Source organism: Tamandua tetradactyla, chromosome 7 (genome assembly GCF_023851605.1).
Source record: "Tamandua tetradactyla isolate mTamTet1 chromosome 7, mTamTet1.pri, whole genome shotgun sequence".
Classification (NCBI taxonomy): Eukaryota; Metazoa; Chordata; class Mammalia; order Pilosa; family Myrmecophagidae; genus Tamandua; species Tamandua tetradactyla.
Window position 1 is genome coordinate 22,615,729 of NC_135333.1, and position 19,979 is coordinate 22,635,707.

The 19,979-nt window shown below is 46.7% G+C and overlaps 1 protein-coding gene across 1 annotated transcript in view; it reads right to left on the reverse strand.

Annotated features, from left to right (window-relative positions):
* Positions 1 to 17,959, reverse strand: part of NUAK1 (NUAK family kinase 1) — a 72,310-nt gene extending 54,351 nt beyond the window's left edge. Inside the window, exon 1 of the mRNA XM_077168600.1 lies at positions 17,494 to 17,959. Within this exon, the coding sequence (XP_077024715.1) occupies positions 17,494 to 17,757 (264 nt within the window). The 5' untranslated portion in view covers positions 17,758 to 17,959. The remainder of the gene's footprint in view (positions 1 to 17,493) is intronic.
* Positions 17,960 to 19,979: the final 2,020 nt, after the last annotated feature.

Consider the following 19,979-nt stretch of genomic DNA (forward strand, 5'->3'; position numbering starts at 1 on the left):
TGGCGAAATGAGAAATGCACCTCAAATCAAGTGAGCCAGCTAAGCCACATATCAACTGGGTGACCTTGGCCAGCCCAATTTCCTCCAAGATTACTCATCCTATTACATGAGAAAGCAATTTCACTGGATCCACCATCATGGACCACTCAACTGTAAAGACTGTATGAGGAAAGATTCTTTAAATAAGACTCTAGAAAAGTCACCCAAGGAAATGTCACAGAACCCTTGTACCAAACCCCTGCAGATGATCACCCATAGTTTACTACTAATAGTTCTAACAAACTTGGTACAGTAAACCTATTAAAAGGAAGTTGGAAAAAATGGAACCAGAAAGATACTTGAGACAGGCTTAGTGAAAGAATCAAGACATGAAAACTAACTTTACCTTCAGCTTTTCTGTGTCTTGTGGGATTTCATACTGAACACGTGTTATTTTTGCCATAGGAAAAAAGAACTTCATTAAAAATAAAAAAGGAATGAAAGTTGTTGAAGGAAAAGAAAGACAAACTATAATGAGCAGATATGAACACTCCCACATACTTGAGGACCATTTAGGAAAGGACTCCAAGAATTTCAATAAAAGCTTTCGCCTTCAACCTGCTTTGTTTCAAAAAGGCAAGAAAATGTGCCATCCACTTGAGAAAGATTTCCATGAGAAATGGAAATGGCTCAGATTTTAAAAAGTACTGGCCCTTAAATGGGTGAGCTTCAATTACCTTGAAAATATACATATATTTAGAGCTCTCTATTATAATTTACTAGTACATCTGCTTAATCAATGCATCAGATTATGAAACATTTCCATTTCTGTATCTGAGGCCCACAGCAGTTTGAATACTGGGGGCTGTTAGGCTGCTCTCTGCTCTTTCCATACCTTTCTATTAAATTAGCCAACTACCCCCACTCCCACCAGGGCCAGGGCAATTGCTTCCAATATGGCAGCGTCTACAGTCCATGGAACCTCAGCTCCGATAATGCCAGAAAATCGTTGCACAATTGTGACTTCCCCTGTTCTAAGGATAAAAATCCCCAAATTTCAGACTCATATTTATTCTCATCGCTGCCCAGAAAAGATACAATGTAATGAGATAATACATAGAAAATGCCCAGTAGGGTGCCCAGCATACAGTATATGATCCAAAACTACTGGCTGTTCTTATTATTTTAATTATTATTATTATTATTAACAAATAGGCCTTATGGAGAGAAGTATATGAGTAAGAACACTATAAAGACAGCTTTAAAACATGAGGCTGAAAGGACAGTGTCAGAGGGCAAAGTGGGGAAGGGGTTTGGGGAAAAGAAACAGCTGTAGCAGCTTTGGAGAGGCTATTTCAGGTCACCCCATTAAAAGAAGTCCCTCCAAGTGTACTTCTTTATCCCCCAGGGAACTGATTTTGCAGGATGGAACTATTTCTCTGGAATAAACAGATGGACAAAGGTCATTACAACTGGGGCCTACAAAGAAAACAAGCCAGCTGCCGGTTTACGGGCAGCCCATGATGCAACTGAGCAAAAGGTCCCGGCTTAGATCTAATGGGATGGCTTTGGGCACATCAGTCTTCCCTGAAGAAAGCAAAGCATGCAATCCCTATCGGACAGTGAGGAGGTACTGCAGACAGGGATACGGGGGAGGGGAATCTCCTGTCTATGAACAAGGTTCCAGGTCAACCAGCTATTGATGGGGACACCTTCGGGACAGAAAACCCTGGGATCGCTGCAGCCAGCATGCTCTAGCCAGTGACTCTCAACCCTAACAGTGCCTCAGAATGACCTAGGGGTCTTTTTTTTTTTAAGTTGATACCTGGGCCCCCTTTCCAGCAAGTCTCATTTCATTAGCCTGGGGTGGGACCCAGACATCAGTGATTTTTAAAAGCTCCTAAGGTTATTCCAGTGCTCCACCAGGACCGAGAATCACTGATACAGCAGGAAGAGCCCCCAGTGGGGTCAGACAGACCTGAGGTTTTTAGTGCCACCTGAGCAGCTTACGCACTCTTTCTGAGCATCAATTTCTTTAACTGAAAAATGGGAATAATAATTACTACACATCAGAGTTGCTGGGAGGATTGTATGAGATCACCCATGTAAACTGCTCAATTAATGTGTCTTGCAGAAGGCATATAGTATATAGTCAATAAATGTTAAATGCCTCCTCTCCCTTTCACTCTCCTTTTTCAAGGTTTACAACGGGTCAGATCATCTGGGCTGCTCCCAGTTCTGAAAGGGCCTTCCTGCCTTTCTGAGTAGTTTTAACCCTTCCTTAAAAGCAGGACGGACAAGAGTAGAACAGGTTGCTGGATCCACAACCACACACAGAAAACACGCACGCACAAGAACACAAAACACACACACACACAACCCCTACTGGACGAAATAGGCATACGTGACAGCAAAATGATGTAAAAGTTTGAGAGCTACAAGCAGGAAAATGAAGGGAAAGCTAGTTTTTAAGATTTCCTTTGCCTTTCCTGTCTAAAAGACCTGTCTTCAGCGTGACACTCTGTCCAGAAGTCTTACAGTTACTTACCTGTGCCTCCATCTACCCCACTGCAAAGCGGCCACGTCTGTAATACCTCGTGCCCTATACAGGCTGGTGCCTAGTAAGCCCAAGGAAATGTCTGCCAAGTGAATTAACTATGCTCCTTGAGGGCAGGGGCAGGTATTCATAGATCAACAGAGCTCATAATATGGACACCTGCTAATCCCCTAAACTGCATTCGTCAATCCTACGTGAACTTTGATTCTGAGCAGAAAAGGATCAAAAGGCACATTCAGGCATTCGGCATTCAGGAGGCAGCGGCTCTAAGTCCAGTGACTGTCAGCAGCACATCACAGCACGGTTAAACCTGCACACAACCAAGCCAGGCTTCTTGGGTTGAATCCCACCTATGAGTAGTGCAAACTCAAGCAAGTGACTTAATTTGCTCCACCTCAGCTTATTCACCTGTACAATGAGGATACCGAGGTGCATACCTACCGAAGGATGGACTTACGTCAGTGATTTAACCTGCTTAGCCTATCACCCGGCACATGTACTAATCGTTTGCTACCATTATTAGTCCATGGAGGGATAATGGGGAAAGAGGCCTCAAGTTTCAGGCCCAATATAAGAACGCGGGGTCCCTGGACCCTCCATTTATCATAAGAGAAGGTGGGGATTGAAGAAGGTGGAGTGGAGTGTGGCGTGGACTAGCTTCTCACTGCCCGGGGCTGTTTCTCATAGTACAGACTATGGACCTCCCGGCTCATCTTCACCTGAGTTGCTGGGTTAAAATACGTAAGAGCTCCAGGGCTCCCTTCATCCCAGCCCAGCCCTGCTGAGTCAGACCTCCGGGGTGGGTGCCAAGGAAGGCACATTCTAACAGGCACACCCAGGAGATTAACAGGTCCATGCAAATTTAAGAACCATCGGGTCAGAAAAGCTCTTGAACTAGAGGATCCACGTCTGTTTGCTCAGCACCGTATCCTCCAAGGTTTTGCACAACACCTGACACACAGTAGCTCCTCAACAAATATCAGACGAATCCATTCAGTGGCTACAATTCTATAAGTAATCATTCCAATTTTTTTAAGTCCTACTATGTGTCCGGCACAGTCAAAGCATGGCTGAAGCAGAAAGAACATTTTGTTCATTCATTCATTCTAAAAATATTTATAGAGTGTTTAAGATACACCAGGCACTAGAGATTCAGATTAAACATGATGAATGAGGTTGCTGAGAAATGATTTCAGATAGCAGTAAATGTTAGAGAGCTAATAAAGCAATGTGAGGTGTGCACCAGGCTTCTGCCCTCATTAAACTCAGTCGAAAGCTGCGCTGTCCAATAGAACTCTCTATGACAAATAATAGAAATGACCTTTTCCGCACTGCCCAAAGGGAGCCACTAGCACATAGAGCTATCAGGCATTTAAAATGTGGCTAATGGGACCAAGGAATTGAGTTTTTAACTTTATTTAATTGTAATTAATTAATTAATTTTAATTGTATTAGTTGCATGTGTCCAAATGGGGCAATGCAGAGAGATATATGTAAACTGGAGATTGCAACACAAGAAATATGTGCTATGCGGAGGGGAGGGGGTGTTGTATAGTGCACCATGTGCTATCAAATGCCTCTTGCCCAATTACCAGATGCCCCGATGTTCTCTGGCTCTGGGAAATGAAAGAACAAGGTCAGGTACAAGACATTGTACTTGGGCTGGAATTTTTATAGCCCATGATCAGTTGGAAGTGGTATGCAACCCCACCAAGCCTCAGAAACTGCAGTTCAAGAACACACCACCATCTGCAAAACATGCCCACAGCTGCCAAAGAGATCTCTTTCTTCTCCGTCATTGCCTGGATGGTCATTTTGTCCTTAGCTAGAATGTCCCACTGGGCCTGAGACACAAGGGATTTTGTGACATTTCTTCATTTCAAGCGTTAAGTACAAATACAAGCCTCCTAAATTCCACCGGAAAATTGGTTGCTAATCCAAACATTTCATAAAATTAGAACTCATTGTGGGGCTGAAAGGAATTCAGACTGTGTGCGCCACCTCCAGAGAAATGCAAAATATTTTTAATAATTTTTTCCTTCATGAGCTGTTTTAAGAAGCAAGTGCCGCCTCTGCTTGAAGCAAAGGAAGAGTAATGGGAGAGTTTTTGTTTTGTTTGTGGTTTGCAAAAAGCATCACCAGATTTGAAAAAAAAATTTTAAAGGCAAGTAATTCCGCCTGGCTCCCTAATTCCTCAACTAGCAGATAATAAACCTTTCCGATCTCAGCTTCATCTTGCCTTTATAAGACAAATTTTTCTGGAAAATGGGATTTTTTGTGCCGTAATTTTCTTCTCAGGCTTTAGCGCCATAATTTTTATATCCTGAGATTTTGTCAGCATCAGAGATATTGCAATCATTCATTCTTGTATGAATGCATGCACACTGCCAATATCTACTTGGCAGACACTGTGGGATGCACTTGGTACAAATCAATAAGTAAAACCGATAAAAACCCTTGCCCTGGTGGAGCATCCCTTCTAGTGGAGGAGGACAAACCAGGGGGTATTCAGCTACCGCATGTTGAAGCAACTTGGAACAAGACATAAAGACTCACAAAATGTTGAATCTGGAAAGGGCTGGAATGCAAGGCCCAAGAGAGGAGGGACCTTATCAGTCTAACCATGCTGTCACTGTCACACAGAGCAGTGTCTGACACATAACAGGTACTCAATAAATATTCAGGGAATTAATGGATCTTTAAAAAAAAAAATTATTGCCCCAGAGCTCTCATCTTACAAATAAGTTAGTTGAAGCCACAGAAGGGATGTATTTTGCACAAGGTCACACAGCTTAAATTGTGACAATGTTAAGACTAGTACCCAAGTCCCTGGACATTCCCAGACTCATAACACTACATAGCCATTCAACAAATAGGTACTGCATCCTTATCATATGTCAGGCACTGGGAGTACATCAATGAGGAAGGCACAGAAAAATTAGGGTCATGAAACTATGTTACTGAAATTGCTATTTCCACAAGTCTGGAAGACAGCATCTCTGAGCTTTAGGTCTGGGTTTGACAGTGTCTGCCATCCTGCTGTGTAGGTGAAAAGCCAAAGCAGAGGGCTGCAGAAGCTTCCAAGGCTCAGCACTCATGAGGAGAATGGAGCCCAGTGGGCACAACCACAAGCCCTGAAGTCAGACAGCCCACTGCCCTGAATCCTGGCTCTGTGACTTTGGGCAAATCACCTAACCTCTTTAAGCCTCCACTTCCTTGTCTGCAAAATGAATGAAATAATAATACTGGCCACAAGGAGAGAAAGCATGTAGTTAGCAGCACCTGGCACACAGTGACCACTCACTAAATGTTTCCTGCTATTAGGATTCTTAGGCCAAGGCTTCTCCTTTGGCTCTGAGCTTGCCTACGTATTCAAGAAGGTAGATATAACTCAGTGGAGATTTCCATCTAATCCCTCTCCTCTCCAGGATTTCTGCTACCAGCTGCTGGCACACCCATGCACACATGTGTTCCCTCCCCAAGCATTCCACTTGATTATGTCTGGGAAACAGATATCAATTAACCAAGAGGAAGATGCAAAGTGAGGTTCTCACTGAAGTGAAAGCATCACTACCCTGGCTTTCCACCCCACCAACGTGGCCAGGGTCTCAGCCCAACAGATGGACCTCCATCGGGATGAGCCCCTTTCCTCCCACCGCTTCTATTAGCTAAGAAATAGCTTGCTCTCAAATCTTCTAAGAACCACATAAGCTAATGTTGGTGCATAAAGGACCACTGAAAGCTTCTTCTCAAGGTTGATTGGCAGCTCCTTTGATACTGAGAAAGTCTTCACTGTATAATGAATGTGTTTGATGTAAAAGGATGAACTTGTGAGAGATTAAAGTGAAAGGATACGACAGGGAATCTGTCTGTCTCCCTAAATGAAGCAGCAGGAAGGGCTAAGCGTGGACTGGAGGGACAGAGCAATTAGAAATGATGAGTTAGATGCACATTCTAGAACAAAGAAGTGGATGAGATCCGTGGGGGCAGAGGTTGCATCTTATTCTCTGCTGTCTCCCTAATGCCTGGCAAAGAGAAGGAGCTCACCAAATACTGGAATAAAATATTTTTAAGCCTGCTACCTGGAAGAGGCAGAAGGAATGCCTGAGAAAAACATGACAGATATTTCTAGTCCTTGAAGAGCTGTCAAGGGTCATAGTTAAGAGCTCAGACAGACAAAGGGTTTCATTCCTGCCTTCCTCAAGGTCCAATTAGTGTGGCTCTTGGACCATCTGCTGTAGAGTTCCCTCTCCTGTAAAGTGGGGTGACAACAGTATCTGTGCCATAGGATGGTTCTAAGGACCCAGTGAGATAATGCTTGCAACACACACAGCACAGGTCCTGGCAAATATAAGGAGCTCAGTAAGTGTTCATGTGTTTATCTTTAACAGTAGACATGAGAGTCAAGTCTTTCTTTTAAGTGAGGGGAAAAACACTCCTTCCCATAAGGCGAGGGTCTCCCTCAGTCTTTTACTCATTCGTACGTTCTTGCCTTGAGTTCATCTGTCATCCAAGATCAAGTGAGCTCTTCCTTGATGCACAACCCAGGGTAGAGGCAGCCATGGGGTCCTGGCCACACTGGGAACAAAAGTAAAGCAATCCCTTCCTTTGACTCTAAGTATCTAAGCAGTGAGCAAAGATACTTCCAAGCAACCCAGCAGAACATGAACTTGTCCACCTGTGAATCCCAAATAATACAGTTCATATTTCTTGAGAACCAGCTACTGTTCTCAGCCCAGTCCACACATGTGTAACCCGACAATCTCAGAAGCAGCTTCCACTGTTATCCCATTTTACACATGAGGAAACTGGCAGGTCTTTTGAAGGTGAGCATTTAATGTCTCGCACAGAGTCTAATTCAGAACCCGCCTCGTAGTCAGCTTAAGTAAGTGCCACCTACATGGAGCTGAGAGGGAATGCATTCAAGGGGGCCTCCCCAGCACAGGTTGACGCTCTCAGGAAGGGAGCCTCTCCAGTATATGTTAACAAAGCCTGCACCAAACCATCCCAAAGGGGTTTGAGAACTGAAGATACTTCCCTTTCCCCACAACAAGGAGTTCTTCTGCCAAAAACCAGGCAACAGGAAATGAAGTCTCCATGTCACCCATTCCATTCCAATAATCCTAGGATTCTCTTCCTATGAGCTGGCTAGAAACTTTAAGGATGTTTTGTCTGAGCCCCTCCATTTATAAGTGAACAAAGAGGGTTCAGCACGGGGACACCTAGTCTCAGCACTGCCAAGGCTCAAAGATGGCCAAGAAAGATCCCATCCTCCTTGCTTCCAGAGGACTTCCTCCAGGAATAACATTTTAGACTATCCATTGTGCCCTGCAATTTCTAAGAACTCAATGAACAGCTCATTGACCCTCACAGTCACTCCCATTTCACAGATGAGGAAACTGAGGCACAACTGGCTTTCTTGAGGTTACATAAGAGGTTAGAGGTGGGGTCTCGAACCCAGGCAATCTGGCGCCACAGGTCAGTCACTCTGGTGGTCAACACACAAGCTGCCTCTTAGATTCATAGAATGGATCATCCACTTCCATCCACCACTGTTATCCCATTTTACAGTCTGTAAAAGACAGGAATGTGTATGTCTTTTGGCCATTGGGGCCAATCATGCACAAGCCGAGCCCAATACACAGTAAAATGACAACAGCTGGGAAGGATTTGTCCTAACCTGGTGTAATCAGCTGCCTTTGTGCCCTCTGAGCCACATCAATATTAGGAGTTTGACACAGGCAGAAGGAAATTGGACCCCTTTAGGAGATACTAATAGAAAAAAGCAGCTACTTTTTTCCTGGGATTTTGCCTTTCAGCCAAATAGATTAAACTTGAACCCTGAGCGACTTAAACAACACCATCCCCTCCCTTTACAGGAAAGGGGCTAAACCTACCACAGCTTCCTCTTAGCTCCATCCCCCTGGAAATCTCATCCTGGCTCTCAATATCTCTTATGAATGTAAATAAAAAGGAATTCTTTTCTCAAGTTTAAAAGGCAAATCATGGGTTTTTTTTTTCCAGTTATACATTAACTCCGCACTCCAGCAGGTTTACAATTTTTAAAGTGCTTCATTTACAACTCTGGGAGAAATGTTTTGAAAAGCTTGCAAATGCATTTTGCCTCTAAGACTTGCACGCTCTGCAGAGACGAACACCAGGGCTTCTCAGATGGGGAGCTGGAAGCATTAAAGGAAGACGGAAAAGTGTGGGTGGAGTCCAAGGAGACTGCAGAACTCCAAGGAACCGCCGGGAGTAGCCGCCAGGGGTGAAGAATATGTCCTGGGTGGGCTGGATTCTCCTTCTCCCCAGCAGCAGTGAGGGCTGCAATGCTGGCTCTCACAAAGTGGTGAGGAGAGGGGTGATGGAGAAAAAGAAGAGGACAGACCCCGAGGGGCCTGCCTGCTGCCTACTGCCTTCACAGAACCCTCCCTTCTTGGGATTACTGGTGCATTCTTCATGCAGTTGTTCATTCATTCATTCATTCATTCATTCCTACTTATGAGCACCTACTATATACCTGGCATTGGACTACAGGCCAGGATATATTGCAAATATGACTATCACCCCTACTTGCCTTCCAATGGGGGAGGAAAGGGAGGGAGAGCCCAGACAAACAAACAAATCCTCACTGTTTACTCGCTCTAAAGGAAAGGCGATCTAGGAATAAGGAAATGGGAGTTTAGAGATCCCGGCAGGGGCCTGGAAGGACATAGCAAATTCAAAATTTAATCTCCACGCAATCCACAAAAGAGTTTTAAGCAGGGAGAGCCACGATCCAAGATAAGATGGGTACCTGTACTCTAAGCTACTGCCTCTCACCGAAATAAAAATAATAGCTCTCATTTGGAAGCTTCCAAATCTTATTTCTCATAGTAAGCCCACTCGGTAGGATATTGGTAAGCCCCATTTTTCTAGATGAGAAAACAGATGTTCGAATAAAATGTGCAGCTAGTTACTGAGGAACAGGAGAGGATTTGAATCCAAATCTGTCTGATTCGACAGCCGTGATTTTTCCCTCTATCCTTCCTTTATCTAATGTTTTGCGCTGTCGCTGGATTATTCCAGATGTATTAGTCACATACTCCCAACTAAGTTCTAGGTTTCTCAATGGCAGGACTTGTCATAGTCTCCTAAAACCTCCCACAGCCCTGGGCACATTAGAAAGTGTTCATTAAATATATCTGCTCCATTGCTAGATATGTGTGCTATCAATATGTGCCGGGTCTTTCTTCTGGTGAATCACTGGCCACAGAGCAGTGACAAGCAGTAGCTAGTTAAAAAAAAAAAAAAAAAAAAAAAAAGATGAAAGCTACCACAAGGCTGCCCCACAGGAGTACTAGACACCCAGTTTGGGGGGCAAGTGGATGGCATCCAGTCCACACCACTCTCACTGAGCCACAAGTCTGGGAGACTGCTTCAGGCTGGGAAGGGAGCCTTTCTCCAAAGTTCCACAAAGGTGCCTTTTATACTAGCAAGGGTCCTGGCTGTATTTATTGAGCTCCTACTCTATGCCAAGCACTAGGCTACATCATCCCCCTGAGCCTTCTCAACAATCCCATGAAATAAGAACTGTTTTGAAGCTCATTTTCTACATTTAAGAAAACAGAGGTTAAAAGGAGATTAGTAGGGGTGCACAGGTGGTTCGGTGGTAGAATGCTTGCCTTCCAAGTCATCGAACCTGGGTTCGATTTCCTGACCATGCATCAAAAACAAAAAACAAAAAAAAAAGGAGATTAGTAACTAGCACAAGGTTGCACAGCTGTTAGAGATGGGATGGAATACAGACCCAAGCAGGCAGGCTTCAGGGCTCACACTCTTGACCATGGCTCACAGGATATTGCCTTCTACTTCTTAAACGAAATGAGTGTGAGAGTTCTGTGGGCCCACAGGTGGGAATCTCGGAGGCCTGCTAACCAGCTTCCATCCTGCTTCCGAACCACCACTCCATGCCCCAGTTTTTTTTTAATTACTGTTTTTTTGAGATACAATTCACATACCATACAACTCCCCATTTAAAATGTACAATTCAATGGTTTTTAGCCTATTCACAGAGTTGTGCAATCGTCTTCACAATCAATTTTAAAACATTTTCATCACAAACCCTATACTCGTTAGCAGTCACTCCCCACTTTCCCCCAACCCACCCAGCCCTAGGCAACTGCTAATCTACTTTCTGTATCTATGGATTTGTCTATTCTGGATACTTCCTATAAATGGAATCATATGATATGTGGCCTTTTGTGTCTGGCTTCTTTCACTTAGCAGAATGCTTTCAAGGTTCATTCATATTGTAGCCTATATCAGGCTTTCGTTTATTTTCATTGTCAAATAGTATTCCATAAATAGTATGTACACATTCCATCAAACTATGGAATAAATAAAGTATTCCATAGATAATAGTCCATAAATAAAATGGATATCCCACATCTTATTTGCCCATTCCTCCACTGATGGGCATCTGGGTAGTTTCCACTTTGGGGCTATTATGAAGAATGCTGCAATGAGCATCCGTGTTCATGTTTTTGTGCAAACATATGCTTGCATTTCTCTTAAGTATATACCTAGGAGTGGAATTGACAATCTCGGTTTCAACATGCAGTTAAAAGTTTACCGAAGAGCCGGGCCATGAATTCAACATCTGGCTGCTGCTGGGCCATTTCCAGGGAATTTTATCAATAGAGCCAGACCCCACTCACGGGTGGATCATCTGGCCTGGCCCCTCCTGTTCCGGGGTCTGGGATCTTCTCATTCCTGCACTGTATACTGTCATCTGGGCCAGCACGATGATAAATGCATTCTGCTTTGAAGCAGATACTTCACAAATCATAACTTACAGATGCTCCAGGACTTTCATGTGGGTAAGACAAATGAGACTTATGCTGTCTGACTCTGGAGCCACTGAGGACAGGAAGCCACAGCCAGGAACCCAACAAGCCTGGATGTATGTCTCTCCCTAATGAACGGGTGAGCAAATGTAACAGAAAGGAATTTGAGGAGGGAAGGGTCTGCTGTCCTTGCAGAGTCTGCTACATAACCTGCCATTCATTTCCAGCAATTTTCTTTTCTTTCCACTGAATCTGAGAGCTCCTAGAGGTCAGGGACAATAGCCAATGGCCTCTACAACTCCCAAGATATTCACTTACTCAACTTATTCACTTTGGTTATATCCTGCGAGCCTTTGTTGAGGACCTACTATGTGGCTAGCACCAGGCAAGGTGCTGGCAGTAAGAGGCAATATGGGATGGATTCAAGATGGTTAACAGGGCTTAACCGAAAAGATACCCCAACTCAACTCCCATCTCCTACTGCTTCCCAAAAGGAGGTGAGATTCAAGACATCCAGGTGTGGCATGGTGTCTGCAGTCAGGAAGTGAACAAACTAACCCCTCCAGAGAGCTCCAGGGACACAGGGTCTCATGCTGCTCAGGGGAACAAAGGGCTCAGTGTGTGTCCAAGTGGAGAGCTTCCTGACCAGATTCATTCAAATTCACTCAGGGACCAACAAGAAGATAATTGGTCAGAAGCAGACACGTCTCTTCTTAGCGTCCACAACTCGGCTTCTAATCCTTATCTTCACATACCTCAACTCCTGTGAAAACCTCTTAGCTGGTGTCCCTGCTACAAGTCAGCATGCTGGACAGATGGGATCAAAGCCCCACTGTGTTCAGAACCAACTTAGCAGCGCCCAGGATCAGCAAAAGGGAGGGTTAAGGTCAAAGTCTATGCCTTCACACTGCCTGGGTCCACATCTTGACTCTGCTGTTGTATGTGACCTTGGACCCGCTACTTCAAAGTACATGTGACTCAGTTTCTTCATCTGAAAACGGGATAATAGCACGACTGCTATAAGGGTTAAATCAGTTAATATGTTTCCTGCTTGTTAGAAGCACTCACTAAGTATAAGCAATAATCTTATTATTATTACCTCTGTCCCAATCGCCTCTTACCAATCTGTCTCCCACTGCATCCCAACACGAACCCTGCCTTGCAAGCACCTGGCCTGCTCACTGTTCCCCAAACACACAAGAAGCAATGCCCTGGAACCGGCTCCGGGCCTGCAGAGCCCCACATTTCAGTCTTCTCAAATTCAGATCAAGGGTCGGTTAGCCAGAGGAGAAGCTCCCTCTGTAACCCTTCCTAAAGAGCAGCAAGAAACCACCAGGAAAAGAATCTCCTGATGGCTGATCTTCTGGCACCATAAGTGAATGGACCAAGCCCATATCCAGACGTCTCCAGCTGGGCAACAGCAAGCTGGGCTTGATGGACACTTTCTAACTGGACAACCTTCAGCAAGTTACTTAACCTCACAAAGTGTCAGCTTTCCCATCTGTAAAATGGGTCGAACTAGAGTGTACACCTCGCAGGGTTGTTAAATGAGAGCAAACATCCATAAAGCACTTAGCACAGCATGTCACACCCCAAGCTCTCAAAAATGTCAGCTGTTAGTAAATGATGGTAGCCACAGGGGTCAGGAGAGGGGGGTTGTCCCTTTCGGGGATCCAACTCAGTTGGATTAACTAAGTTTCAATGAACTATATGCCACCTTGAAAATCATCTGAAATAATTGAGTCCTTGAAAGAAGAGGAGCCCAAGGCCCAAGAACTGCTCACACCGTCTCCTCCCACAGACTACACACTCTTGGGTCTTACTTATCTCTATATGCCATCATTTAACACAACCAGTAACAAATGCCAGGTGGTGATAAATCTTTGTTGAACTGAACAGAATTAGTCCAGTATTTGGAAGTACACTTCATCTTTGCTACTAGAATGTAAGTTCTTTCTCTAGTGAAGATGTACTAAATATCAACCTGGAAATCAGGTTTCTAGACCCAGCTCAGTACTTTCGAGCTGCACAACCGCAGAAAAGTTATTTAACACTTTTGTGCCTTATTTTTCCCACCTCTGGGATGATAAGTTTGGGTCATATGTTCGCCGAGGATCCTTTCATTCTAAATCCAGATTTGAGCCTGATGTGCCCACATGGCTCCTGGCCCAGCAGCCCAGCTGACTCATTTACCTCCCTGATCCCCAATATTCCAGCACAAAAGCTATGAATAACATTTGGCTGGTGCTTAAAACACCCCTATTTCTTCAGATCCCTTCAGAGGCAGCCCTAGGGGCATGTGGTACCCATCCATCCTGCCTCTTCCATCCCAGACCCCTCCCAAAGAGCAGTGCTGTCCACAAGAGATAACGTGGCTATCTCAAGAGAGAAAGGTGAACTTGGCCTTTGGAAGGGAGGTGATTGCATGACACCTCTCCCCAGAAAGTTGTTTGTTTTGTTTTTGTTTTTTGGCAGCCTGAAGGCCCAGGAAGTTTGTCTCAAACAAAACAAGCCTTATCATGACACAGGGGCTCACCCCACCGCCATGCTCAAAATTGTATCAAAACAAAAGTTGTGCAATAGACAAAGTCCAAATTCAAGACCTTAGAAATGTGTTCAGTTCCCATCTGAATCTGGATGCTTGTCTCAGCTTCCTGGGGGTGCATCTCCCAAATTATCCTAGCATGCACTTAATTACCCTAAAAAGTTGATTATTCCCCCTTCTGCTCTCTGTGGGATACAAGGCCAAGTGTCAAACATATCTGATGTCTTAAAATTTAAATGGAAGTCTAAATGAGATGAAGAAACAAAATCTGCTCAAAGAGGGACTAAATTGGCTAATTTCCCCTCTTGAAGCTTTGCAAAGATTATTTTATTCGAGTCTCAAAAGTCCATGAAATGAGGCTATAAACAGCCCCATTTTACAGATGAGCAAGCTGATGTTTCAAAAAGTTACAGAGTGTGTTCAAGATCAAGGCTAGGAAGGGTAAGTGAAGGATGCGAATGTCAGCTGGGGTTCTTAGCCCTTCCGCAAGAGTGCCTCCTTATTGGGTTGTTAATCTCTGGAACAAGCCACTGTTAGTCTTTGTCTCGTGAACATGCTCAAGCAATGCCTGCAAAACCACATTTGGGACTGAAGAGGGTAAGACTCCTGGATCTCGCAGAGGACCGCACCCGCTGAGCCCAAGCTTCTGATGTGCAACTGTCTTCAGAGCTGCCTTTCACGGAATATCAACAGTGATGTTTTGTGTTGTGTTTTGTTTTGCTTGTGCAGAAAGCTCTGCCAGATGTGCAGTTAAAAGCCACAACATTATCATTTTTAGAAACATCTACCATCCCTGAGGGGGGCCACTGCTTTGATTTCACAGCATCTCAAGCAGTCTGATGCCCACCCAGCCAAAACTTGAGGCACTTGCACAGGGAAACCGGGGCTAAGGCCACGTGGCCCCTTTTGAGAGATGCTATAAAGAGGACTGTACAAATGAAAATCAAACATTACTTCAGGACTCTACTCAAAGATCAAAAAGATAGGCAGACCACACCCTCTAAATTTCCCTCTACTGTACCTCAAAAGCAAGGTGGGAATGTTTACTGCATCATCAGAACCAGAAGACAACTCCAAGCTCATACTTTATATGAAAATGTCTTGCTGCTCTTGACAGATTCTGAGTCACCAGTACTGTAGGGGCAAGAACAGCTTACTGACCAATTATTGTTTTGTTTCATTTTCTGTTTTCATCTAGGCAAGGGGAATTTTCCACCTGACAATTTCCATTTCTCACTGAAGTCCTTCCACCATCTGTGAGCAATGGGCCCAGCAGGGGCAGGACTCAGGGCCAAGGAGGGCTTTCCTTCCCCGAACCTCAGTTTTCCCATCTGTTTTATGCAAGGTGTGTCATCCAGATGATCTCACGAACCTTCTACGGTTATCTGCTGAGCAGAAGCAGCCCCCTGAAGAAACGAAGCAGGTTGGGGATTGCCAGTGTCTGGACCTGGATCTGCTGCCAAATTTCAAAATCTTTACATAATTTCAGAGTAAAATAAGTGATTTAACTGAAATTAATAGCACAATGGGAACCTGAACTGGGGCTGGACAATACCAGCACTGTGGCTCAAATTTTGCCTGTGAGAAATGAGCCTCCTCTGTTCTCAAGGCGCCTCCTAGCGGCCATTCGACTAAATCCTGACGGAATGTTCAGCATTTCTGCATATAGAGACACCCACCAAAAGAGAAAGGCTCCCACTTACTGATGATGCAAGTCCCTTTCACCTAACCTAGGCCGGGAATCAGATGGCTGGAAGAACGCGTGGCAGGAAGGCCCAGTAAAGCTTGGAAAGAAGTCTACCATAAGAAAAGGTTTCATGTTTCCCAACAGTTTGAAGCAGCTCCCCAGCATTTAGGCATTTTGTGTCCCCTCACAAAATACAGGACACACCCTTACAACTCAAGCCCTCACATGCTCATAATCTCAACTTGCAGCTTGGAACTGGACCTATCTGTTTTTCAATACTCCTCTTTCCAACTTCCCTGTGTGATTCTTCAACAACTATTAAGTCTGCGGGACCAAGGAGCTAAGCTTAGCTTTTGCTTATTCAACATTCAGCCTGGGGATTACCACTGCAGAAGAAAAGTATGAATGAAGTGCGTTTTTCCTAGCCTCTTCTTCTACACATCTGAAAGAGCGATCATCAAAGAGCATCTTTATAACCCAGCTCCTCTTTAACACTTTCAACCTACAAAAATAGAACCTGCCCAGAGTGAGTTCTCAAATACTTGCTTGATGTAGAATTTATGACAGAAACAGCTTCAAAATGTATAATGCACATCTCAAATTTCCAAATAACTGATAACTGACTTTTTAAAAAGCTATCGGAAAAAGTTGTATAAACCCAGTGAAGCTGAGAAATGAGATTATTCAAATCACTCAAGCCCCCTGATACATTCAGATATTTTTGAATTTGGGAGCTGAAATTTGCTAGTGGTGTCTCATTTTTTCCTTATCACTGTCCCCGTACAAATGCAAAAGAAAACTGTCAACATCACCTACCACTTTATTCAACATTTCATTTCACTTTTTTCCCTGGGGCCATTTATAAGCACCCCTGGGCCCCAAAACTCCGCCAAAGTGCACACAAGGAGTCCTATAATCAGTTCCTTACTTTTTTCCTTAAATCGATTATAATACATCTGATCTGCTTCAAATCAAAGAGACATGTTAATTTTCTGCCACACACCACACAAAATCTTTCTGCAACAGTCAGTCACTTTGAACCCAACCCTCTAGCCACAACCAGTATGAATTTCAATAGTCTGTTCCACAGAAAGGAAAATGACAATGAACCAAGGCTGGGACAGTGCAGAGAGACTCCAGGGCATTTAAAGTGCTCCTTGGGTCTGTGCAAATGGTGCTGGGACCCTGGCAGGGTCTCAACTGTCACAGGGGACGGGAGCACTGGTCAGACCCTTTAAGGATTTGTAGCCCTGCAGGAGGCACCTGAAATACAATGAATGCTGCAACTGGGCGTCGATGTGGCTGCCCATGCCCACTGGCATTTCAGTCCTTCAGAAGTCACAATGCAAACTGTCAAGCTTGGAGCAGCCTTTATTTTTTGCTCCGTAGCTCTTTCTCTTAAGGAAAACATACACACACACACAAGTACAGGACCGCTCTCCCTTACTGCAGCAACAGCATGTGGGCGCCTGGGAGTCCGAGTGAAAGGATGCGCAGGAGACTGCATTCACCTATAAGACATGGGGACTTGGCACCAGCTCTGAGATGAGGATGAAAGCCTGTCTGGAATCGGAGAAATAAGGCATTCCAGGGCATAGTCTGAATGCGTGCAGGCCGGGGAGACCCTAATGTTCCCGCCGCTGCAAAGCGTTTGCAAATCATAAACACTACTTTGCTGTTGGAATATATATATATATATATATCCCCAAATACATGTATATATTACATACAGGCTGTAACAAGTGTTTCAGGAGAGAGACAAACCTGAGTCACAGGGTGCTGGGGAGAGTGAGGAGTCTGTCTGGGAAGTCCCGGGGAACCCCTTTCCCACAAAGAAGGAACAGACCCCCGCCCCGCGCGTGTTTAGCCGGGCGTCCCCGGGGATTTCCTCACTCACCACTCTGCCCGAAAACCTCTCGGTGGCCCTCTTGACTTTGCCATAAGTGCCTTTGCCCAGGGTCTCCTGCAGCTCGTAGCGGTGCTTCAAGTTGTGCTTGTGGTGATGCCGCTTCACCCCATGCGGCTTCCTGGGCTCCGACGCAGCCGCCGCCGCTGCCGCTGGAGCCGCGATGGTCCCCGTCGCCGCCTCGGGGGAAGAACCCGGCGCCCCTGACCCCAAGCTCGGGCCGTCCCCGGCCGCGGGCGCAGCTGCCCCCTCCATATCCAAACGCGGGGCGGGCCGGGCTGGAGAGGGTAGGACCGCGGCGCAGCGCTCAGGTTGTCGGGGTCCCCTCCGAGGGAAGCCGGGGTGCGCTCAAGGTGGCCCCCGAAGCATGAAGCAGGCGGCCGGGATCCCGCTTGGGCTGCGGCTGGGTCACTGGCGGCGGCCGGGGCTGCACATCTGGCGCCCCCGGCGCGCACAGTCCGCGCACCGCCCACCGGCCGCGGCGAGCTGCAGAGCGTCGGGCGAGGTGGCGGTGGTTGCAGGGGAGGCGGTGGTGTTTGCAGAAGGGAGGGGAGAGGGGTGGCTCCGAGCGCAGGAGGGGGAGTGTTATGTGGGGCGCCGCGCCCCCCAACCCCTCCCCGGGGGGACGGGCAGACGGGGCGGGAACAGGGGCGGTGCACACGCTCAGCCCCAGGGAGGGGGAGCTAGGGGCGGCGTGGCCGGGGCTTTCCCCACCTCCAAGCCGCCGGCCGGGGCTTTGGGCCGGCCCGAGTTGAAAGGGGGATGGGTGCGTGCTGGGACTCGCCCTTTGTGCCGCGCGGGTTAGGCCAGGAGGCTTTGTCCTCGTTCGGCTGGAATAGGGGCCAGGGGTTCTAAACCTCAGCGCCCCCTGCCCGGGCGCCCCGCAGCTCGCCCGCCGCCGTGGCTATCGCGGGCCGGCTGCCGCCTCCTGCTCCGGCCGCTCGGCCTTCCTTCCTACTAGCACCGGGGCCGAGCCCCGGGGCCGGTAAAGCGAGAGCGCCCTGAACCGAGGGCCAACGGGGAGCGCTCGCGACCCGGTGCGGGGAGCCACAGGCCTGGGCGTCCGTTCATTTTTGGTTAGGTTTTGCCGCGGCCCCAGGCCGGAGATAGGGGAGAGGTTGGGGGCAGGGAAGTAGGGTAGGTGTTGGGTTACAGGCGGTGAGTCACGGCACCCGCCTCCCGCCGCAGCGCGCACCCTCTCCCGCCCAGCTAAGGCTGGCACGCCGGCCCCCACCTTCGGCTGGGGAAGGGCCGCGCCCGCCCGCGGCAGCTGAGCGCCCGGGAGAACCTCAGGAAGGGCGCTTGGGCCTGGGTCCCGGCGCCCTCCCCAAGGAAGGGAGGAGTCGGGGAGGAGGGGACAAGCAGGAACCGCACCCCGGGCCTGCAGCCGAATGCAGGTCGTCTGGCACCATCCGGGACTCCAAAGAGGGCTGCCGCCTGGGAGGGGAGGAGAGTTGGGGATATGGAAGAGATGGGCGCTGGAGGCGCTCACCCTGCCGGCTCACGGAGGCCTTCATCGAAGGTGGGCAAACATGGGACTTTGGATCTGGGCCCGGGGCCTGCTGAGCAAGAGGCGGGTGGCAAGCCTCTCGGCCCTTCGGAGGGCCAGTCCTGACTATGGTAATAACGACCGTATCCCACAAGCTGATGAGACAGAAAGAGCCTCCAAACGCGGCGAGGCTGCCCCCGTTCTCCTAAGAAGAGGCAAGAAAAAATAAGGCAGAATTTAAAAAGGCTCTAGGGATTTTTTATAGATATAGATATAAATGGTGCGGTATACCAGTCTGGGCTAAGAAGGGGAAGATATGAAAAGTGTTCGGTGCGTACTTTAAATTACTTCTGAGGTTCTTTCCCTTTTAACCTTTGAATCGTTGAGCTTTTTCTCCAGCATCTCAGGTTCGCCCCTTCCTCTGTGTCGCCGCATCCCTGCTGTCTTCACTCCTGTCTGTCCCTTATCACCTTACTCCGAACTCCTGCAAAGGACTTTCTCCTGCACCCACCCTCACCCCCGCCAGAATAATGGCCATGAAACATCCCCCTCATTATATTTTTTTTACAGGTAGCTTCTTCCACATTCTGGCTTTTGGTACTCTTGTCTGGCCAAGCTTTCCTTCTGCTAATGCTTGACATAAATCCCTCTATCCCTTTCTGCCTTCCCCAGGCCCACATTGGCTATTGCATAATACAAAACACAAAGGCTATATTTATTCAATTCCTGTTCTGTTCAACACATTTGCAGGGCCTCCCTGCCCCCATCCTGAAACATGCCTTTATACAAAGCCTGTAAACATGGTGCTTGTAGGTTAGTGTCAGAACAAGTGACTGGAGGCTTGAGTGCTGGCTTCACAGTAGATTGGCTGTGTGTCTTTGGTCAGATAATCTCCCTGAGCTTTGCTTTCCTCATCTTAAAATATACCTTAGAGAGTTTGTCTGTCTTACAGATAGATTGTATCTATAGTGGTAATTAAAACTTTGCC